At 40.1% G+C, this 20,494-nt stretch overlaps 1 protein-coding gene across 1 annotated transcript; it reads left to right on the top strand.

The window, feature by feature from the left end:
- Window positions 1–19,207: 19,207 nt before the first annotated feature.
- LOC136877772 (ATPase ASNA1 homolog) lies at window positions 19,208–20,281 on the top strand. The gene has a single exon (XM_067151978.2). The coding sequence runs from the start codon at window positions 19,208–19,210 to the stop codon at window positions 20,279–20,281; it is 1,074 nt and encodes a 357-aa protein (XP_067008079.1).
- The last annotated feature ends 213 nt before the right edge of the window (window positions 20,282–20,494 follow it).

Here is a 20,494-nt window from a genome sequence, read left to right as displayed (position 1 = left end):
CTCGCGTATTTTAATTTTTATATATGAGTAGCTTATTTTCAAAATGACTCTTGTCCACTTTCCTAAATTTGTGGTAAAAAACGAAAAATGTTTTCAGACCTAAAATCTCTACCAGACCACTTGGAAATACTTTCTTGATATTCTTTGTATCATCAGTTATATTTTTTCTCAATATTGTCTGTACAGACTCATCAGTTCTGCTATAATGTGAGAAATTAATTTGGACAAAGGTCATTTTGAAACTAAAGTATGGACAAGAGACAATTTGAAAACAAATATATTGGACAAGAGACTTTTTGATTCTAAAATGAGGATAGAAACACAATTGCACAATATTAAGCATGGTTAGTAAGTAATACGATTGCAATAAAAGTAATAATTGAGTTGAAAATTAAATTGAAGGATATAGTACTGAAAACAGCTTTTGTTAATGAATAAGCATACAAACGTCAGATTTTTATGTTTGTGTGGTACTCTCAGAATAAAGTTCAGGCTAAATTAAATAACATTTGTTTAACACTTAGAAAGCGAATTTCCAATCCTTAGAACTAAGCAGCATCCCCCTTCATACCCCCCTCCAAATCATCCTCTGACACTTCAACCCCCTGTGGGTGGGGGCGGTAGAATAACACCCACAGTATCCCCTGCCTGTCGTAAGAGGCGACTAAAAGGGGCTTCAGGGGCTCTGAACTTTGGAGCGTGGGTTGGCGACCACGGGGCCCTCAGCTGAGTCCTGGCATTGCTTCCACCTACTTGTGCCAGGCTCCTCACTTTCATCTATCCTATCTGACCTCCCTTGGTCAACTCTTGTTCTTTTCTGACCCCGACGCTATTAGGTTTGCGAGGGCTAGGGAGTCTTTCATTTTCACGCCCTTCGTGGCCCTTGTCTTCCTTTGGCCGATATCTTCATTTTTCGAAGTGTCGGAACCCTTCCATTTTTTCTCTCTGATTAGTGTTATATAGAGGATGGTTGCCTAGTTGTACTTCCTCTTAAAACAATAATCACCACCACCACCACCTCTGACACTTCATCACTTGTATCTCGATTAATTACCGCACTGCAGAACTGCAAATCAGGATTTTCCTCCCACCGATCACCAAACTGAAGTTCCAGCAGCCTTTTTACATCAGCAATTTTTGATCCCTTTATTGGAACGGGAATCAATGGTAAAGGTAAACATGAAACATCCACACTTGGTTTAAAAACCTTCTTTGACATTCCTATGTCAGTATTATACCAGGGTTCACCTCTAACTAGAATAGGAGCAGATGGAGTCACCCCTTGAGTAATGATGAATCTCTTTGCTGTTGTAAATTTGAAATGCCAATGCCCAGGTTTCTTCATGCTTTGTTATGATACAAGCTTCCAGTCATATACAGACCAATCATTTTGCATTCTGAAAACTGTTCCATGGTTACCAAAGACCTCCCAATATCTTCCAGGCTTGATAATTGCGTCAATATCACGGAGTTCAAGTTCTATCCGTCCGAAAACCCTATCTGGCGGTATGTAGGAATGTCCTGGCACAGGAAAAAGTACATGCACTTCCCTCATGCGGCGTGGAGCACAGTTTGCCAGCCAGTACATGATCATACATATCATTGAGGAATTTTTGTTCTGTCCCGCACATCCATCTGCTAACATACAGAGGATGGAGGAGCCTTCGAAATTCATGTTACTTTATCTGTGATACACAGCAGATGGAATCTGTGCTGATCCCTTCGCTCCATCTGCCTCAGTCCTTGTGTAAATGAAGACCTTGTCTTTGGGCTGCTTATCAGTGGAAGTAACTTTACATATTGTAAAATTATAGATGTACATCTGTCTACTGTAGTAGGCAGCCTGATCAGGTACCCTGGGGAGAACTTGATTTTTCTGACAGTCAAACGAAATTGTTATTTCTTCATCATTCTTGGCTCGTAGTTTTGAAAAAAATGCATCACTTCTTTTCTGGTGTACTTCAAACTCTGCAATACGAGATTTATCTCCAGCTTGTATTTTGTATTCATACCGAATACATTTTGAGCATTTATCAACAGCTGGTGAGCCAAAAGTTAAGTTGTATTCATTTACGAATACGTCATAGAAATAAGAATATGGGACTTTAAGTTCTACGGTAGTATTATCATTGTACATGGTACAGAGTTTCTGAATTGAAAGATAACTGGGCAAATATTGTCTCATTTTATTTGATGCACGACAATAGTGTTTCTCCAGTGAAACAAGTCTTTCGATGAAAGACTTCACGGCAGTCCTTTTGTTGACAAAGAGGTGAGATTCGTGGTCTTCACCCCTATTCTTTCTTGGCAACTCTCAACTTCTGACACTGTCTTCATTAGATTGTTCACTTACCATTCTGTAGGTCACCAGTTCTTGATCACTAACCTGGCAGAATAAAAAGAAAAATAGAAATTGAATAATTTTCACACTACAATCATTCATGGAGTAGACTGATGAACTATCTGATTCTTGAATAGTCTACATGAAAAATAAAAGTACTGTAGAATTTTAACTGTATTGCCTTATATCATACCTTCTCATGATTAAGATCTTCAAATAGAAAACTTTTGAATCCAATCACTGTTGAAATCTTCGATGTTATTCACTTAATCCACTAGAAAAGTGCTACTGTTGATCACCAACTTTCAGAGTAGTGTACAAACATAACCTATCGTTAGAAAGTAAGATATTGATGTTCCAGATGATCGTCAGGCCTTCTACTCTGAAAATTTTCTATTATACAAGGAGAAGTCACTGAAATTTATATCAAAATGTGCCCTTTCTCTTTGGTCTGTAGGATACTTACCAGACGGACAAGGGACATTTTGAAAACTAACAGGCTGGATGCTTTCAATGTCATATGGGAAGATGAGCCATTTTGATCTCAAAATGAATGTATTATAAGTCAGACATTTTGCTATGGACAAGAGCCGTTTTGATTCCAATAGCTGTATTTAAACAGCTTTTTTGGTAGTGTCTAGGACGATTTGGTGCACAGTGATGGTAGTATTATGTATAAGGAAGCTGAAGGAATGCACTGAGACAAGAAACTAAATTTCGACCTAAGGTGGACATAGGCCGTTTTGAAATTGACCACCTCATATATATAATCCTGTATAGCTGTGTGTGAGACCGTTTTCAAATAAGGTTGGCCTACATAAACATATACTGAACTATGACTAACCTTTAGTGTCAATTATGAATCTCTCAAGCCTACACAACAAAAATAACACACGATTAGTTAAGTATGTGAATTTTACTCTGGACGTTTATTATTATGAACATTGTTATCAACACTGGAGAATATAGGCCAAGGATGGATTTCAATTTCAATACTCCAGTGATTTAGAACTATGCTCACCTAACCTAACTAAATACTGTATTTGCCTAAACTAAACATAACCTACCGCGGCATACCTATCACTAGCGTTAATGATTACATTGTGACCATTCTTGGAGAGGTTGTTTAGAAAGCGAATGTACAGTCTCGCGTAGCTAATTTTCAGAATACGGTGCAGTGGTGCTCCTGTATTTCATCCAGTGAACAAATCTATATACATATAAAATAAAAGTTTTGTCTGTACATTGCTCAGAATTTTAAAAGGATGGTATTTCTGTATCAGTCGTGCCCACAGTAGCCAGGAAATGCACTTTTTAATTTTCCATCATTTCTGTCTGTCTGTCTGTCTGTCTGTCTGCCTGTCTGTATGTATGTATGTATGTACATGCATCACGAGAAAATGACTGAAGAGAATTTAATGAAAATCGGTATGCAAAGTTGGGGAATAGTATCGATAATTACGACATAACTAAAGTTATATAGTATTAAATTTCCGATCATTAATATCTTTACATTGTTACCGTACCGGCTATGATCACCGAGATATTCGTGAATTTGTATGTTGTTACTAAGTCCATATCAGCTCCAAGTCGCGAGAAAATGGGTAAACAGAATTTAATGAAAATCAATATGTAAATTCGGAGAATAAGGAACTACAGCCCACGCTCTAAATATATTTATAAGACGCCCTAATATCTTAGAGTCGAAAGAAAATTAAATGTGAAGGCCTACAATATAGAAAGTTCATAAAATTGTTCATAGTAACATTACGTTGACCATTCATTGTTCTGATGTGCTTTGTGTCATCTTTTGGCACTCATCTCCGATAGATAGCGTTACTGTTGCGTACCGAGGATTTTTTAAATTTGCCTTTGCACCGACGCGACTGTAGCTATCGAGCTCGGTAGGACAAGTTCTACTCGCCTGCTGAAGGTCTTTCCAACTGACTCCCATGGGTGACCTGCGCGTCTGGGTGTGAAATAATAATAATAATAATAATAATCTTCTTCTTTTCTTTTTCTACCGCTTTTCCCACACCTGTGGGGTCGCGGGTGCGCCCTGTGTCGCACATGTGGATTTGGCCCTGTTTTACGGCCGGATGCCCTTCCAGACGCCAACCCTATATGAAGGGATGTAATCACTATTGCGTGTTTCTGTGGTGGTTATTAGTGTAGTGTGTTGTGTGAATATGAAGAGGAAAGTGTTGGGACAAACACAAACACCCAGTCCCCGGGCTAGAAGAATTAATCAGAGACGATTAAAATCCCCGACCCGGCCGGGAATCGAACCCGGGACCCTCTGAACCGAAGGCCAGTACGCTGACCGTTCAGCCAACGAGTCGGACAATAATAATAATAATAATAATAATAATAATAATATTTGGTTTTACGTCGCAGTGCCTACTTTTGAAGTTTTCGGAGACGCCGAGGTACCGGAATTTTTGTCTCGCAGAGTTTTTTCACGTGCCAGTATTTCTATCGTCACGAGGCTGACGTATTTGAGCGTCTGAGCCACTCAGCCCGGCTGGGTGTGATGATGACGATAATGACAGCGAGAAGGTGAAACCCGCTGTTGGCACATAGCCTACTCCTGTCGAGTAACACCGAGGGGGCTGCTCAAGGCTTAACTTCTCCACCCGACTGACTAAACATCAAAAGAGTCAGTCACAGTGGATATGCAACTTCGTTGTGTGCCTCGACACAAGCGTTATATGTCCTCTCTCCATATGAATACTGCTGAGAAGTTTGGAATTAAATCTAGGCTTTCGGTACGCTGTCTACTGATCAGAATTTTATATCGCCACTTCTCCTACCCTGCCGGTTCTTGCGTGTGCCAGGCTCATATCCGACATCTCTTGGTCAAGCCTTGTTCCTTTTCGACCGACGACGATATTAGGTCGCGAAGCCTAGGGAGTTTTTAATTTTGACAACCTTAGTGGCCCTTGTCTTTTTTTGTGTGTGGCAGATTTCTTCATTTTATGAACTGCCGGACCAATTCAGTTTTCTCTCTGATTAGTGTTATGGAATATGCTTGCCTAGCTGTAATTTATCTTAAAACAACAATCACCACCACCAACGTTCTGATTATGAAAATGTTATCGCCCAACGGGACTCGAACTGAACAATGACGGTTTTAGACCATATAGACGTTACTCCTTAACTATCATGGCTACCAGGCGGGCGGTGGTACCTAAATCCATGTAAATAAAAGAAAAAGGAAATAAAGATATCTGTAAGCAATCATATCAACCAATAAAAACTGAAGGGCATATGGAGGAAATGGCTCATTCACTCGTTCATTGTTGACTACTGTAAGACAGTTAATAACAATTTCACTTACATAATTCAAAAGCATGTGATTGTCAACTTGCTGTTTGTCTTCAGTTTCACACACTTAATTTTCGTCAGGCATAGCAATTATTTCATTTCTTCTTCCATTAGTACGTTAATGGTATAATTTTAACTACCCGTCAAAGCATATAGGCTTCATATTTAAAACTTATCGACCACCTGGAAAGCAAAGGTTATCCTAAGAATTCTTGGGTAATATTGTTGAATCATATCTTAACAAGTGGCGCCATACGAGCTTAGAAACTTATACGTATCGTCAAACATTAAAAGTTAATCGGCTTAAACTAATAATAAAGCAAGCTGACGTTTTTACTTGACTGTCGATATTGTGATCATAGTTAGGGAACCGCCAGTCTGTTGTGGAACCGAAACCACTACATGTGCTTTTTTCATTTCTAAAATCCCACATGCTTTGGACAAATTCACCGCGGCTACCTTCAAGAGAAGCCACTTACGTAATAGTCAACTGATAGATCTCGTTTATGATACACCTCCAATGTCACTCGGCCCCTGCCCAGGTGTTCTGGTTTCGAATTCCAGCTGGTTTGGTTGGAATTTTCAATGCGACTTATTCGTTGTGGCAGGAAGGACATCTGACCTTAAACACTTGTGCAGACACCAGGTAGAATCTGGTTTTGCCGAGCTGAGTGGCTCAGACGGTTCAGGCGCTGGCCTTCTTACCCCAACGTGGCAGGTTCGATCCTGGCTCAGTCCAGTGATATTTAAAGATGCTCAGATATGTCAGCCTTGTGACGGTAGATTTATTGGCACGTAAAAGAACGCCCACGGGACAAAATTCTGGCACCTCGGCATCTCCGAAAACCGTAAAGTAGTAGTTAATGGGACGTAAAGTAAATATAATCTGGTTTTTCCATTGAAGAAAAAATGTTGAAGGAAGTAATCCTGAGTTTCCGATGTTGGCCTACACAATGTACCGTTACACAGGTGTATGAAATATCATGGTGACATTTTCTATAGAAAGATGCGTCTAATAATCTTCCTCAGGTTAAAGGTTAATGAAACCACAACTGAAGCGAAATTTGTCAGCTGATAAAACATCCTAATGGCGTGATACTTTATTATGTCTTAATTCAGTATCGGCCATCCGAAATTAGATGAACAGACGTCCCGATTTGGCCGGACAGTTACAGTTTTCAGTCCCTTTTAGGTACGGCCGGGAATCTTGGATGTTACGGTTTTCCGAAGTCAAATGCCCAATCTTATCCAAACAAGTTATGACATTTTTACTGCAGTTGAATTTGTTTTACGCTTTCCTGGTACAAATGCGACAGTTTAACGTACGTTTTCTGTAATATACATAAGGATATATGATAAAACTCAACTGAAAGTTCATCTGATAATCTGAAGGCAATCGAAGAGCGTCTTTCCAAAATGTGGCATTTCCACTTCTTAAGAATCATCTATTTCGTCCTCAGTTATCGAATGCTATGATCAAAATAAGAAAGATGTAGTTCTTTAAAAGTTTACCATACAAGATCGTGTGTACGTTACATGTTACTTTTATAAGTTTCTCGCGTCTTCCCTTACTTTTTCGTGATGGAAATAGCGCCTTTTGAACATACACTCCTCAATTCTGAGAGTTAAGACGGATTTGAAATGCTGTTGTTTGAAGTGTCATGTTTTTGAAAGGATACACATTACATCTTCACAAAAGTGTGCGGCTCTATGGCTAAATGGTTAGCATGGTGGCTTTTGGTCTAAGGGGTACCGGTTTAATTCCCGACAGGGTCGGAGGATTTTAACCTTTATTGGTTAATTTCGATGACATGAGGGATGAGTGAGTGTGCCACTTGAAGCATTACAATTCATTACATGCGGACAGATCGCCTATAGCTGTTTATGCGAAAGAACTGCATCAGGCCTCTCTGGAAGTCACAGGCCATAATAATAATAATTATAATATTATGTAATATATTATTATTATTATTCATAAAAGTATCGGGGAATCAGGGATTGACTTACTGTAAATCACGGCGTCTACATACAATTTGCAGTTGCAATAAAAATTGCAAAATGCCATTTGCGGCAAAACAAATAGTACTTAAATTACAAGCGTATACCTGAAACATCACACAATGTTTAATGTCTCCAGAAACCTTCCACTACAACGATGGATGCACCAAGATGCAGCTACAGCCCACACCACGAGTGGCTCATTTGCCCTTCTACAACAACACTTTCGAGATCGTTCCACGGAACGGAATTCCCGTACCCTTCGCACTCCACAGATCTTACGCCCCCAGATGCCCACATATGGGACATGCCTAAAAAATCCATTTTCCGTTCAGATGACCCACTAAGAATGTTTTCGAATTACGATAGGAGATGGTAATTTGTTGTATCCTTGCGGCAACCTGTGTTCCTCAACATGTTCGACAATCTGCAAGACTCCTTATAGCTCGCCTGATGGTCATCATCGTTAAGACGTTGAAGTCTATTTGGTTTGGTTAGCCAGTTCGAGTCCCGTCGGTCGGTAGGGTAGGAGAGGTGGTGGTATAGAATTTCTAATCACTAGATTGCGTGCCAAGAGCCTACATTAAATTCCAAAACTCTCCGCAGTACTCATATGGAGTGAGGGCATATGATGCTTTTGAAGGTGATTCGTCCGTCGGATGGGGACGTAAATCTTTGAGCTTGTTCGACAGAAGTAGGCTACGTGCCGACACCGGGTTTTAACCCTCTCCATGCCTAATTACCATCATCCCCCTGTGAGTGGGGGCGGTAAAATAACATCCACAGTATCCCCAGCCTGTCGTAAGAGGCGACTGAAAGGGGCCCCAGGGGTTCTTGGGAGCGTGGGTTGGCGACCATGGGGATCTGAGCTGAGTCCTGCATTGTTTACACTTACTTTTGCCAGGCTCTTCACTGTCATCTATCCTATCCGAACTCCCTTGCTTAACTCTTGTTCTTTTCCGACCCCGACGGTATTAGAGCACCCATACGAAAAATAACAAAATAGGACTGTTATGAACCCTATGCGTGAGACGTGAGGGTGCACATTTTGAACATAATGCTGTACCGATGCGGTTAGATACGGGTTGCTGTCGGATACTATAACGACGTATTTTGATGCTCAGAGCCGGTTTGTAATTTCAGTCGTTGGTTCTGCTGCATACTGAATATGTATACCATAATGGTTGTACAAACCTGTATGAAGTGACTGTAATAGATTGTATAGCCTTTGTTGACAGTATTATTGTAACTGTATGTTCTAACACAGTATGTGAACTGTTTAATAGTTTAATATTGTACGAGATGTAAGAAACTCTGTCCTACTAATTTAGTCGAATTCACTCTATTGTTAGCTTCGGTAATAAAGTGCACAGTGGCTATTGCGAATTGTCTGGATCGCACTACGTATAAATACACTACAGTACGATCAACGATCTGCATTTAGGGCAGTCGCCCAGGTGGCAGATTCCCTATCTGTTGTTTTCCTAGAGTTTGGAAATTTATTTAATATCTCCCTCAGTAAACTACTCCAATCTCTAACTCTCCTACCTACAAAGGAATATTTGCCCCAATTTGTTCTCTCGAATTCCTACTTTAGCCTCATATTGTGATCTTTCCTACTTTTAGAAACACCACCCAAACGTATTCGTCTACTAATGTCATTCCATGCCATCCCTCCACTAACAGCTCGGATCATACCACTTAATCGAGCAGCCCGTCTCCTTTCTCCAAAGTCTTCCCAGACCAAACTTGGCAACATTTTTGTAACGCTACTCTTTTGTCGGAAATCACCCAGAACAAATCGGGATGCTTTTCTTTGGATTTTTTTCCAGTTCTCGAATCAAGTAATCCTGGGTTTCTTGCAACTATTAGTTAGCCTTTAGTCCAGTTTGACTCTAAGGAACATGATCACCATTACTGAAAGTGCAGTCAGTCCGTTAGATAGCTGGTTCTTTCTACAATACTGCGGCTTAGGATCAAGATACAGACGGTTGGGATTTTAAGGCTGCTTAAATGCGACACATCCGTAACATTACTCTAATTCAAATGATGTATAACATGAAGGAAATTTACTTCACATTTTCTATTTTTGCGAGTGGTCTTCTGGCGACGATTGGATAGGAAGCGATCCTAGCCAAAAGCATTAATTGCATGAAAACGGGAATCGACGGAATACCATCTTCAGGACTTCCGGTAGTGTGGTTCGAGTCCATCATCTGCCGAATGCAAGATAAAAGCTACACGCCCTAAATCGTGCATCCAATCCACTTTGTTTTAATCTGCAATTACACTAACTTTATAAATACATTCGCTGTTTAGTCCATTAATAATTGGACTGAAATATTCAAGTGTCGTCGGCATTGTTTTTTGCAATATCTATATAATAAGAGTTTTGTCCGTACATTGCCAAAAACTTAAGTATAACCCATATTCAAAGTATCTGGGCGTCACAATGGATCGGACACTTTCATATAAGCAACATCTTTCTAACACTGCAACCAAGATAAAAACAAGGAACAACATATTACACAAGCTCAGTGGAACAGGATGGGGAGCAAACGCGACAGTACTACGAACATCAGCTCTTGCCTTGATCTATCCAGTTGCAGAATACTGCTGCCCTGTGTGGCTTAACAGTGTATATACTTCAAAAGTTGATACACAAGTGAATGATACCATGAGGACAATATCAGGCACCATCAAATCGACACCCCTAAAATTGTTACCCGTTTTATCCAACATCCATCCCCCTCACATACGAAGAGTACTGGCTCTAGTAAGAGAATGGCAGAAATGTCGCAGAAACCCTCAACTGCCCTTACATCAGGACTGCAATCCTCAGAAACCGAAGAGATTAAAGTCCAGAAACCCATCATGGAAGTTAGGCGAGAAGCTCCTGGAAACACATTTTGATGCTGATGAGATCTGGCACGAAAAATGAACCTCTTCAAATCCTGACCACCTGGGTTTAATCCACCATCCTTGTAGAGCTCCTCCTGGTTTCAACTTACCGAGAAGGGAATGGACATCTCTGAACAGAATCAGGACAAACCATGGAAGGTGTAAATTCTGGCTTCACAAGTGGGGAAAATCTGAAGACCCATTCTGCGACTGTGATAATGTGCCTCAGACCATCCAGCACGTTGTTATGGACTGCCTAAAAAGAAGATTCAGTGGATCCATTAAAGAATTACATAGTGCCTCTACAGAAGCAGTGGACTGGCTGAAAAGTCTGGACATTAAGTTTTGAATGCTGACTTGTAAATCACATACTTATTTAAGAAATATGTTTTTATATGTACTTATAATGTATCCTTGTTTTGCCATACGAAATAATCATAATAATTGCTCAGAATTTGAAAATAATGGTATTTCGGTATCGGTCATGTCCACAGTAACAAGAAAATGCACTTTTTTCTTTTCCGTAATTTCTGTCTGTATGTATGTATGTATGTATGTTCACACATCACGAGAAAACGGCTGAAGAGAACTTAATGAAAATTGGTATATAGAGTCGGGGAATACGAAACTACAATCTAAGTTATAAACAATTTACTCACCCTGGATGAAATTTTAGTTCAGGTGAAGGCGCCTAAAATTAAATTTTTAAATACACAACAAAAGTAATAGAGAATACAATTTCCGATCATTTATGTTTTATTCAGTTTTACCGTACGGACTATAAGAGTCAGAGTCGGAAGAAAACTAAATGTGAAGGCCTACAATATCGAAAGCGCATAACACTGATTAATAATAACATTACATTGACCACTGTTTATTGTGATGTCTTCTCTTATGCTGACTGAATATTGGCGGGAAATAGCCTGGATAGGGAGTTACAAAAATGTTCTTCTTTTAGCGTGCCATTCCTCTGGTTCATGCATTTTCTGATACTGCTGGTACATAACACACTGGTTTATCTTAGTATTCCAGCTATTCGATCCCAACTCTGACGCGCTGTTTTGAATGAGCAGTGTGCACACTTAAGGCAGAGTAGTAGTAGTAGTAGTAGTAGTAGTAGTAGTAGTATGACCTGGTCTAGAATTACAATTTAGACCTATTCCAAAGTATAGCACCACAATTCACTAAACAACTCAAAATTCAACCCTGTGAAGAGCTGTTTCTTAAGAAAAGCTTCTTCCTTTTCACTTTTATTAAATTCTACATTCATTTTATTCCAAATTGGGAATGAAGAAGCGTTTTCTCCTCTGGCTTGGAGAAAAAATTTGCCTCCAAGTCAGATAGATTTTTCCGCCGCCAGTGTAGTGAATTGAGACTTTCCGACTTATCGGGTACTCCTAAGAAACAGATTAGTAAAAGGGCATAGTTTTTGCCCTGGGACTCTCCACTATTCGTTTCCCCCCTGCCGAAAAAAGACAAAGAGTGTTCACGGATCACGGCTGTCTTCGGCTTGGTCATTCCAGCTCTGGAACTTTGGACTGTTAGATCGGCAGCGTAGTAGTGTTCATTAAATGAGAAAATGTGTGCTTTTTCATTTGATCGAGTATTTCATATGAAAGCATTGCTTTTAATCGCGCCATTCCTACTAACGTCATTGTAATGAACTACGTTCATTTCAGTGGGGAAAAACCATTAAGGCAGTCTTTCTGAGGATGTAAAAGGGCTGGTGGAGAGTGAGCGTCTGCCATTATAATGAATACTCCCCAAGGTAAGCGGGCCTAACATTACAATGAAAATTCCCTAACCCAGTCTTCATATGAGAAAAGACTTCTGGTGAATTCCCCGTCGCGTTTCTAGGGTAACGATAAGAGCTATGCAATTTATACAATCTTGCTGACAACGTGTACACTACCTAACCTAGAATTCTGTATACAATGTAGAATTCCGTAGCGAAGCACGGGTACATCAGCTAGTAAATAATTATTTACATAACGGAGGGAGTTTTATGAAGTTTGAACACTATACTGCAGTCACATGGCAAACCCTTCTAGCCGCGGCTTTTAATTTGAACTCCTAGGTGCTCCTAGCTGCACCTAATATTGCTTCTGTGGAACTTGTATCAGGCTACTTGCCTTCATCTTTCGTATTCTGTCACTTTGAGTAACCCTTGATCTCTTTGACCCACATGATATCAGGTATGAAAAGCGTTGGAAGCCTCATATTCAGGCATTCATAGACCTTTCCTTCGATTTGCCTGTACTTCTTGCTCTTTCTAATCGTCGTTGTTAAGGGGGAAGTATTGTGTATTATTTAGCCTTTCAGAAACAATTACCATCACCACTAAAAGGACGACGAAGCCTTTAAATTGGGAACCACAATGAATTTTCAGTAAATGGGGTGAAGTCAGGAAAACAAATGCCAGTTGTATGTAATCTACAGAACAAAGGTACAAGGAAGATTACTGTATGAACATTGCTAAAATTTATTTACCAACTTTATTTCACCACCAACACAATATTACGAGATATAATTCTGGAACTATGGTACTCAAAGGCGAATATATTTGATAGGCCTAAGATGCAGCACTTTGTGAAATATCAATGTTGTAGAGAAATAAGCCGGCTTATCTATTGATGAGGGAACGAAATTTGGATTGAGAAATTCCAAAGCGAGTTGAGAAATACGTGTTTTATGTGCACAGTAAGCAAACCAGTCTGAGGTAATGAATTGACTTAATCGACTGGAAGTAAAGTCTTTCTTGGTTAACACTTCGGGGATGCATTTCCACAGACTTTTACCCTATCGCTAATGAAATCGAACCTAACAGCTCACATATATTTATTCATATCAATAAACCAGGATAGAAGGCGTTCTCTGTAGAGGTATAATGTTACAAATATTGAAAACAGTGTTGCTCAATTGTAAGAAGCCCTGCTGCATTTTACAGTATAATATTCGGATGGTACACAAACGTGTTGACAAAATTTTGTCCCATCTTTCTAAATTAGCACTGAAATGATGTTTATATTATTTGTCTATTTATAATTAGTTACATGTTCAGTAAGTTAAATTTGTACTTGTTCTTGAACATGACTTCGTGAGATACATACTGATACAAATTATATCACCGAGCTCGATAGCTGCAGTCGCTTAAGTGCGGTCAGTATCGAGTATTCGGGAGATAGTAGGTTCGAACCCCACTGTCGGTAGCCCTGAAGATGGTTTCCGTGGTTTCCCATTTTCACACCTGGCAAATGCCGAGGCTGTACGTTAATTATGGCCACGGCCGCTTCCTTCCCACTCCTAGCCCTTTCCTGTCCCATCGTCGTTGTTAGACCTATCTGTGTCGGTGCGACGTAAAACAACTTCTAAAAACATATCGATTTCAGTGATGATTAACGTTTTATTTCATAGTTGTCCTTTAAACTTGAAACCAAGCAAGCAAGAAAGTTAATTTGAGGTTTCATGTGACTGTTAATATCGTGTTCAAAGGTGCATGACCCCGGGACTTTTTAAAAATGCCATCGCCTATGGATTGGCCAGGATTCGAAGCGCGACGGCCATAGCCAGTGACTGTCACTCGTCTATCATGCCTCATTATTTGGGACCAGTCTAGTGCGTATGCTAAATCCTTCTTTTCGAAAGTGTCAAAGTTGATCCAGGGGCTGAATTTACATTTCAAAGTATTCACAGAAACGCGGGTAAAAGACTTGTGACCGGGCAAGTGGGCCGTGCGGTTAGGAGCGCGCGGCTGAGCTTGCATCCGGGAGATAGTGGGTTCGAATCCCACTGTCGGCAGCCCTGAAGATGGTTTTCCGTGTTTTCCCCATTTTAACAGCACGCAAATGCTGGGGCTGTACCTTAATTAAGGCCACGGCCGATTCCTCCCAACTCCTAGGCCTTTCCTATCCCATCGTCGCCATAAGACCTATCTGTGTCGGTGTGACGTAAAATAGCTAGCAAAAAATTACTTGTGGTGGTGGTGATTAATAATTAAAGGAAAATACAACGAAATAAACATATGTAATAATGTCCGGGTCTTTGGCTGAACGGCAAGCGTAGTCGCCTTCGGTTTAGAGCACCCGAGTTTGATTCCTGGCTGAGTCGGAGATTTTAATCTTAAACAGTTAATTCACCAGGCTCGGGGATAGGGTGTTTGTAATGTCCCCAACATCTCTGCGACTCGTACACCACACACAACACTACACTCTACCACAATAACACGCAGTTTCATATATAAGGCAGATGCCGCCCACCATCGTTGGTGGGTCTGCCTTACAAGAGCTGCACCAGGCTAGCAATAGCCACACGACATTGTAATAATAATAATAATAATAATAATAATAATAATAATAATAATAATAATAATAATAATAATAATAATAATAATAATAATAATAATAATCGCATAGTCTCTGCTATCATAGGCATGCATTTTTATTTTTCGTCAACTTGGCTGCCTTTACGTAAATTTAGACGGCGTGTAAACCGGATCTCTCCTGGGCGATTTATGGCTGACTAGCTGATGTACCCGTGCTTCGCTACGGAATTCTACATTGTATACGGTATTCTAGTGTACACGTTATGAGCAAGATTGTATTAAATTGCATAGCTCTTAACGTTACCCTAGAAAAGCGACGGCGAAATCACCAAACATCTTTTCTCATATGAAGACTGAGTTAGGAAATTTGCACTGTAATGGTAGACCCGTTTGCATGCGATCAGTCACAATCAGGTTGGGGAGTTTTCATTATAATGGTAGACACTCACTCTCCACCTGCCTTTTTACATCCTCAGAAAGACTGTCTTACTGGTTTTCCCAATTGAAATGAACATACATTACAATGACGTCAGTAGGAATGGCGCAGTTAAAAGCAATGCTTTCATATAAAATACTCGATCAAATGAAACACCACACATTTTCTCACTTTTAACGAACAGGACTACACTGCCGATCTAACAGTCCAAAGTTCCAAAGCTCCAAAGCTGGAATGACCAAGCCGCAGACAGCCGTGATTCGTGAACACTCTTCGTCTTTTTTCGGCGGGGAGAGGGTCGAACAGTGGAGACTCCCAGGGCAAAAACTATGCCCTTTTACTAATCCATTTCCTAGGAGTACTGGATGAGTCGGAAAATATCAATTCACTACACTGGGGTGGAAAAATCTATCTGACTTGGAGGCAAATTTTTCCTCCAAGCCAGAGAAGAAACCCCTCTTCACTGATAATTTGGAATAAAATGAATGTACAATTTAAAAAAGTGAAGAGGAAGAAGCCTATCTTAATGAACGGCTCTTTTCAGGGTTGAATTTTGAGTTATTAGTGAATTGTGGTGCTATACAATAATTTGGAATAGGCCTCAACTGTTATTCCAGACTACTACTACTACTACTACTGTCAGACTCTGCCTTTAGTATGCACACTGCTCACTCAAAACAGCGCCTCAGAGTAGAGATCGAATAACTGGAATACGATGAAGGACCAGTGTATTACGTACCAGCTGTATCAGAAAATGTATGAACCAGAGGAATGGCATTCTAAAGAAGAAAGTTTTCTTACTCCCCGGCTATTTCCCGCCAATATTCAGTCAGGCTATATACTCTGTACGCAGCAGTGATCCATCTATCGGAGCTGAGAGGCAGCATAAGAAACAAATAACATCACAACAAACAATGGTCAATGTAATGTTATTGTTGATCAGTGTTAAGCGCTTTCGATATTGTGGGCCTTCACATTTAGTTTTCTTCCGACTCTGAAATACCATCCCCCTGTGGGTGGGGGTGGTAGAATAACACCCACGGTATCCCCTGCCTGTCGTAGGAGGCGACTAAAAGGGGCCCCAGGGGCTCTGAACTTTGGAGCGTGGGTTGGCGACTACGGGACCCTCAGCTGAGTCCTGGCATTGCTTCCACTTACTTGTGCCAGGCTCCTCACTTTCATCTATCCTATCCGACCTCCCTTGGTCTACTTGTTCTTTTCAGACCCCGACGGTATTACGTATGGAGGCCTAGGGAGTCTTTCATTTTCATGCCCTTCGTGACCCTTGTCTTCCTTTGGCCGATACCTTCATTTTTCGAAGTGTCAGACCCCTTCAATTTTTTCTCTCTGATTAGTGTTATATAGAGGATGGTTGCCTAGTTGTACTTCCTCTTAAAACAATCATCACCACCACCATCTGAAATACCACTCATCATAGTCGGTACGGTAAAAGTGAATAAAATATAACTGATCGGAAATTGTATTCTCTTTAACTTTTGTTATGTAGTAGTTTTCGATAGGACCAAAAATATAGGTATTTAAAAATTAAATTTTAGGCGCCTTCCCCTAAACTACAATTTCATCCAGTGTGAATAAACTTGTTTATAGCTTAAACTGTAGTTTCTTATTCCCCGACTCTATACACCGATTTTCATTAAATTCTGTTAACCCATTTTCTCGTGGCTTGGCGTCGATAGGGACTTAGCAACAAAAATACAAATTCATGAACATCACGGTTAAAATGTATAAGATATAAATTGTCGGAAATTTAATTCTATATAACTTATGTAGCATTTATCTATACGGCCACTAATATTACAAATATTTGAGAATAAAATTTTAAGCCTTCCCCTAAACTACCATTTCATTCAGCGTAAATAAGATGATTCCAGCCTAGATTGTAGTGGCTCATTCTCCGACTTTGTATACCAGTTTTCAATGAGATAGGACCACTAATGAGACGTAAATATTTAAGAATTACATTGCAGGCCTTCCCCTGAACTACCATTTCACACAGCGTGAATAAAATTATTTATAGTCTAGATCGTAGCGACTTATTCCTCGACTTTTCACACCAATTTGTATTAAGATGGGGCCACTAATAACATGAATAGCGTGAATTAAATTATTTATGGCTTAGATTGTAGCTACTTATTCCCCGACTTTGCATACCGATTTTCACAAAATTATCTTTAGCCGTTTTCTAGTGATGCGTGTACATACATACATACATACATACAGAAATTACGGAAAAGGAAAATGTGCATTTCCTTTTTCTGCGGTCATTACCGATACAGAAATACCATTATTTTCAAAATCTGAGCAATGTACAGACAAAACTCTTATTTTATATATATATATATATATATGTACTGTACTTCACAAGGCGTTTCAATTCAAATCCATTTTAGTGTAGTATTGAAGATTTATTTTATTTGAAGTGTTAAGCAATAGTATGCGTAGTTTCAACGGTTTGGGTTCTTTCAGAACAACCAATTAAGTGTCAGGAATTTCCGAATAAGCAGCTTGATTTTAACAATAATTATACCGCGCAGTCACTTGCTCGGTCTCAAAAAGTTCTGTATAATTCACAACCCTGATACTGGCGAGTTCGGAAGAGAACATGGGTTTACGAAGCGATGTCAAGGATAAAATGGCCAGTGCATGTAAACAGTATCTGGGGTCTCGTAAACACGTACAGTACGTCTCAAAAGGCATTGAACCTTGAGCGATACTGCAATAGATGATGTTAAATATTCCTACAATATTACTGCTCCTAAGGTATCCACAGTCCGGCCCCGCGGTGTAGGGGGCAACGCGTCCGTCGGTCACGCGGCGGCCTGGGGTTCGATTCCCGGCCGGGTTAGGGGTTTTCAATTTAAAATGATTAATATCCCTGGCCTGGGGACTGGGTGTTTGTGTCGTCCTTAACGTTCCTTTCGTCACATTCAACACTTTACACTTCCGCCATTTACAAAATATACATATGGTGCAAGTAGGGGCAAAAGATCTTTCTAGGCCCCGAACAAATAGCATTTTTTTTAAAAAGTGATCCACAGCACATTTTATCTCATTTGAGTCAAGAATGTTTGCCCGACCCTTGTTCCGTTTCTCTAGGGGGTCGGGTATGAGGTGATATATGTCGTGGCGGGTTTTTATGACCGGATGCCCTTAACGTCACCCTCAACAGAGGAGTTAATGAGATGAAAGGAATGGCGTGATATATGATAGTAGGAAGGGAGAGGGTGAAACGCGGTCGTGGGTTTGGTCTTGGGAACGTGATTTGATCGTCACGGGTCCGTATCAGAGCCTGGCCTTGATTCCACTTACTTGTACCAGACGCCTTACTTTCACCTTTCGTACCCAACCATCCTCTTCCGATCCTGACGGTATTAGGTTGTGTGGTCTAGGTTGTCCTTCACTTCCACACCCTTCATCGTCCTTCCTCTGAGTATCGTTAAGAGAGGATGGTGGCCCATTGAACTTCTAGAACCATCACCACCACCAGCCTTCTATTCCTCGTTATTAATTAGTCGTGCTAAAAATTGTGCAATAGTTTAATCGAGCATCTTATGTTTTAATTATTACTCGATATTACGGTGTATGCCGTGTGAATTCATGACGTTTCCTAAAGAACATTGCAATGTGTTTTCATCATAAACCAGGACTTTAATTAGCACACAGTTACATAGCTATAGTTCCTTCTGGAAGAGATCTTTGAGAAACGTCAGGGTTGCATCCCAGTTCCCACGGTATAAACCAAAAATGTATGCCTAGGTTTCCTGTATTTTGCTCCGCTATTACGATATGTTAAGTTACTGAAGTATTATTTACATGTTTCCATAACAACCATTGACAGATTGGCCAGCCGTTGTCCTCCAGAATGGTTACCACGACTACAAGCGACGAGAAAGAAAACGACGGAACTCTCTTCCCAATGGACCCGTCGCTTCAAAATATCCTCGATCAGAAGTCCCTCCGATGGATTTTCGTCGGGGGCAAAGGTGGTGTAGGCAAAACAACATGCAGTTGTAGCTTAGCAATCCAGTTAGCAAAGGTACGTAGAAGTGTACTTATTATTTCTACTGATCCAGCCCACAACCTCTCCGACACATTCGACCAGAAGTTCACGAAAGTTCCAAAGAAAGTGAGAGATTTTGACAATCTCTTTGCAATGGAAATTGATTCCAATTTTAATTTCACTGAAGATTTAGGAGATGGTTTATATGAAGGTGAAAATGAAGACATAAAAGTTGGCAAGGGAGTCATGAAAGACATAGTAGGAGCATTTCCAGGAATCGATGAAGCAATGAGTTACGCCGAGGTGATGAAACTTGTTAATGGAATGGATTTTTCTGTAGTTGTACTTGATACTGCACCAACTGGCCACACACTACGTCTACTTTCTTTCCCCCAAGTTCTTGACGAAGGAATTGGTAAATTAGTTCGGCTGAAAATGAAAATAGCTCCCGTTATTTCACAAATGGCTTCCATACTTGGAATTAAGGATGTAAACCCCGATTCCTTCTCTACGAAACTCGAAGAAGCACTGAAGACTGTCCGACAGGTTAATGAACAATTCCGTGACCCTGATCAGACCACATTCATATGTGTTTGTATCGCTGAATTTTTGTCCGTGTTTGAAACAGAAAGACTCGTCCAGAACCTGACGAGATGTGGTATTGACACACACAATATAGTTGTAAATCAGGTTTTGTTCTCAGATAGTGATAATTCCTGCAAACTTTGTGCTGCAAGAGGACGTGTTCAGGACAAGTATCTAGAACAGATCTCAGACCTGTACGAAGATTTCCACGTGACAAAACTACCAATGCTAGATTACGAGATTAGGGGTTTGAAACCTGTGGAGAAATTTTCAGAATTTTTGGTTCAACCGTACTACTCAGCCACCAGTATACGCGAGACATCCAGTAGTTCAAGTGATTTACCAGCATGAGGTAAGATTTATCTGTGTCTAGATTTATTTAAATATTAATGATGAAATAGAATATTGTATTTTAAAACATTTCGTTTAATGTTACAATGACTAACTTGCATTTTAAGAGTTATGCATAGCCATTTGTTGAGGGAAATTTACTTATAGTACAGTTATGAAATTAATTTGTTATTCCAATATTCCTGGAATTTGGTGACTAAAAATGAGGAATCC

This window comes from Anabrus simplex, chromosome 7 (assembly GCF_040414725.1).
Source record: "Anabrus simplex isolate iqAnaSimp1 chromosome 7, ASM4041472v1, whole genome shotgun sequence".
NCBI classification, from domain to species: Eukaryota; Metazoa; Arthropoda; class Insecta; order Orthoptera; family Tettigoniidae; genus Anabrus; species Anabrus simplex.
Note: the sequence above shows the minus strand (reverse complement) of the source record. Positions and strands in the feature narration are given on the sequence as shown.

What these genes read in the sequence shown, in the direction of transcription:
- LOC136877772 (XM_067151978.2), top strand. Translation starts at nt 19,208, where the DNA reads ATGGTTACCACGACTACAAGCGACGAGAAAGAAAACGACGGAACTCTC.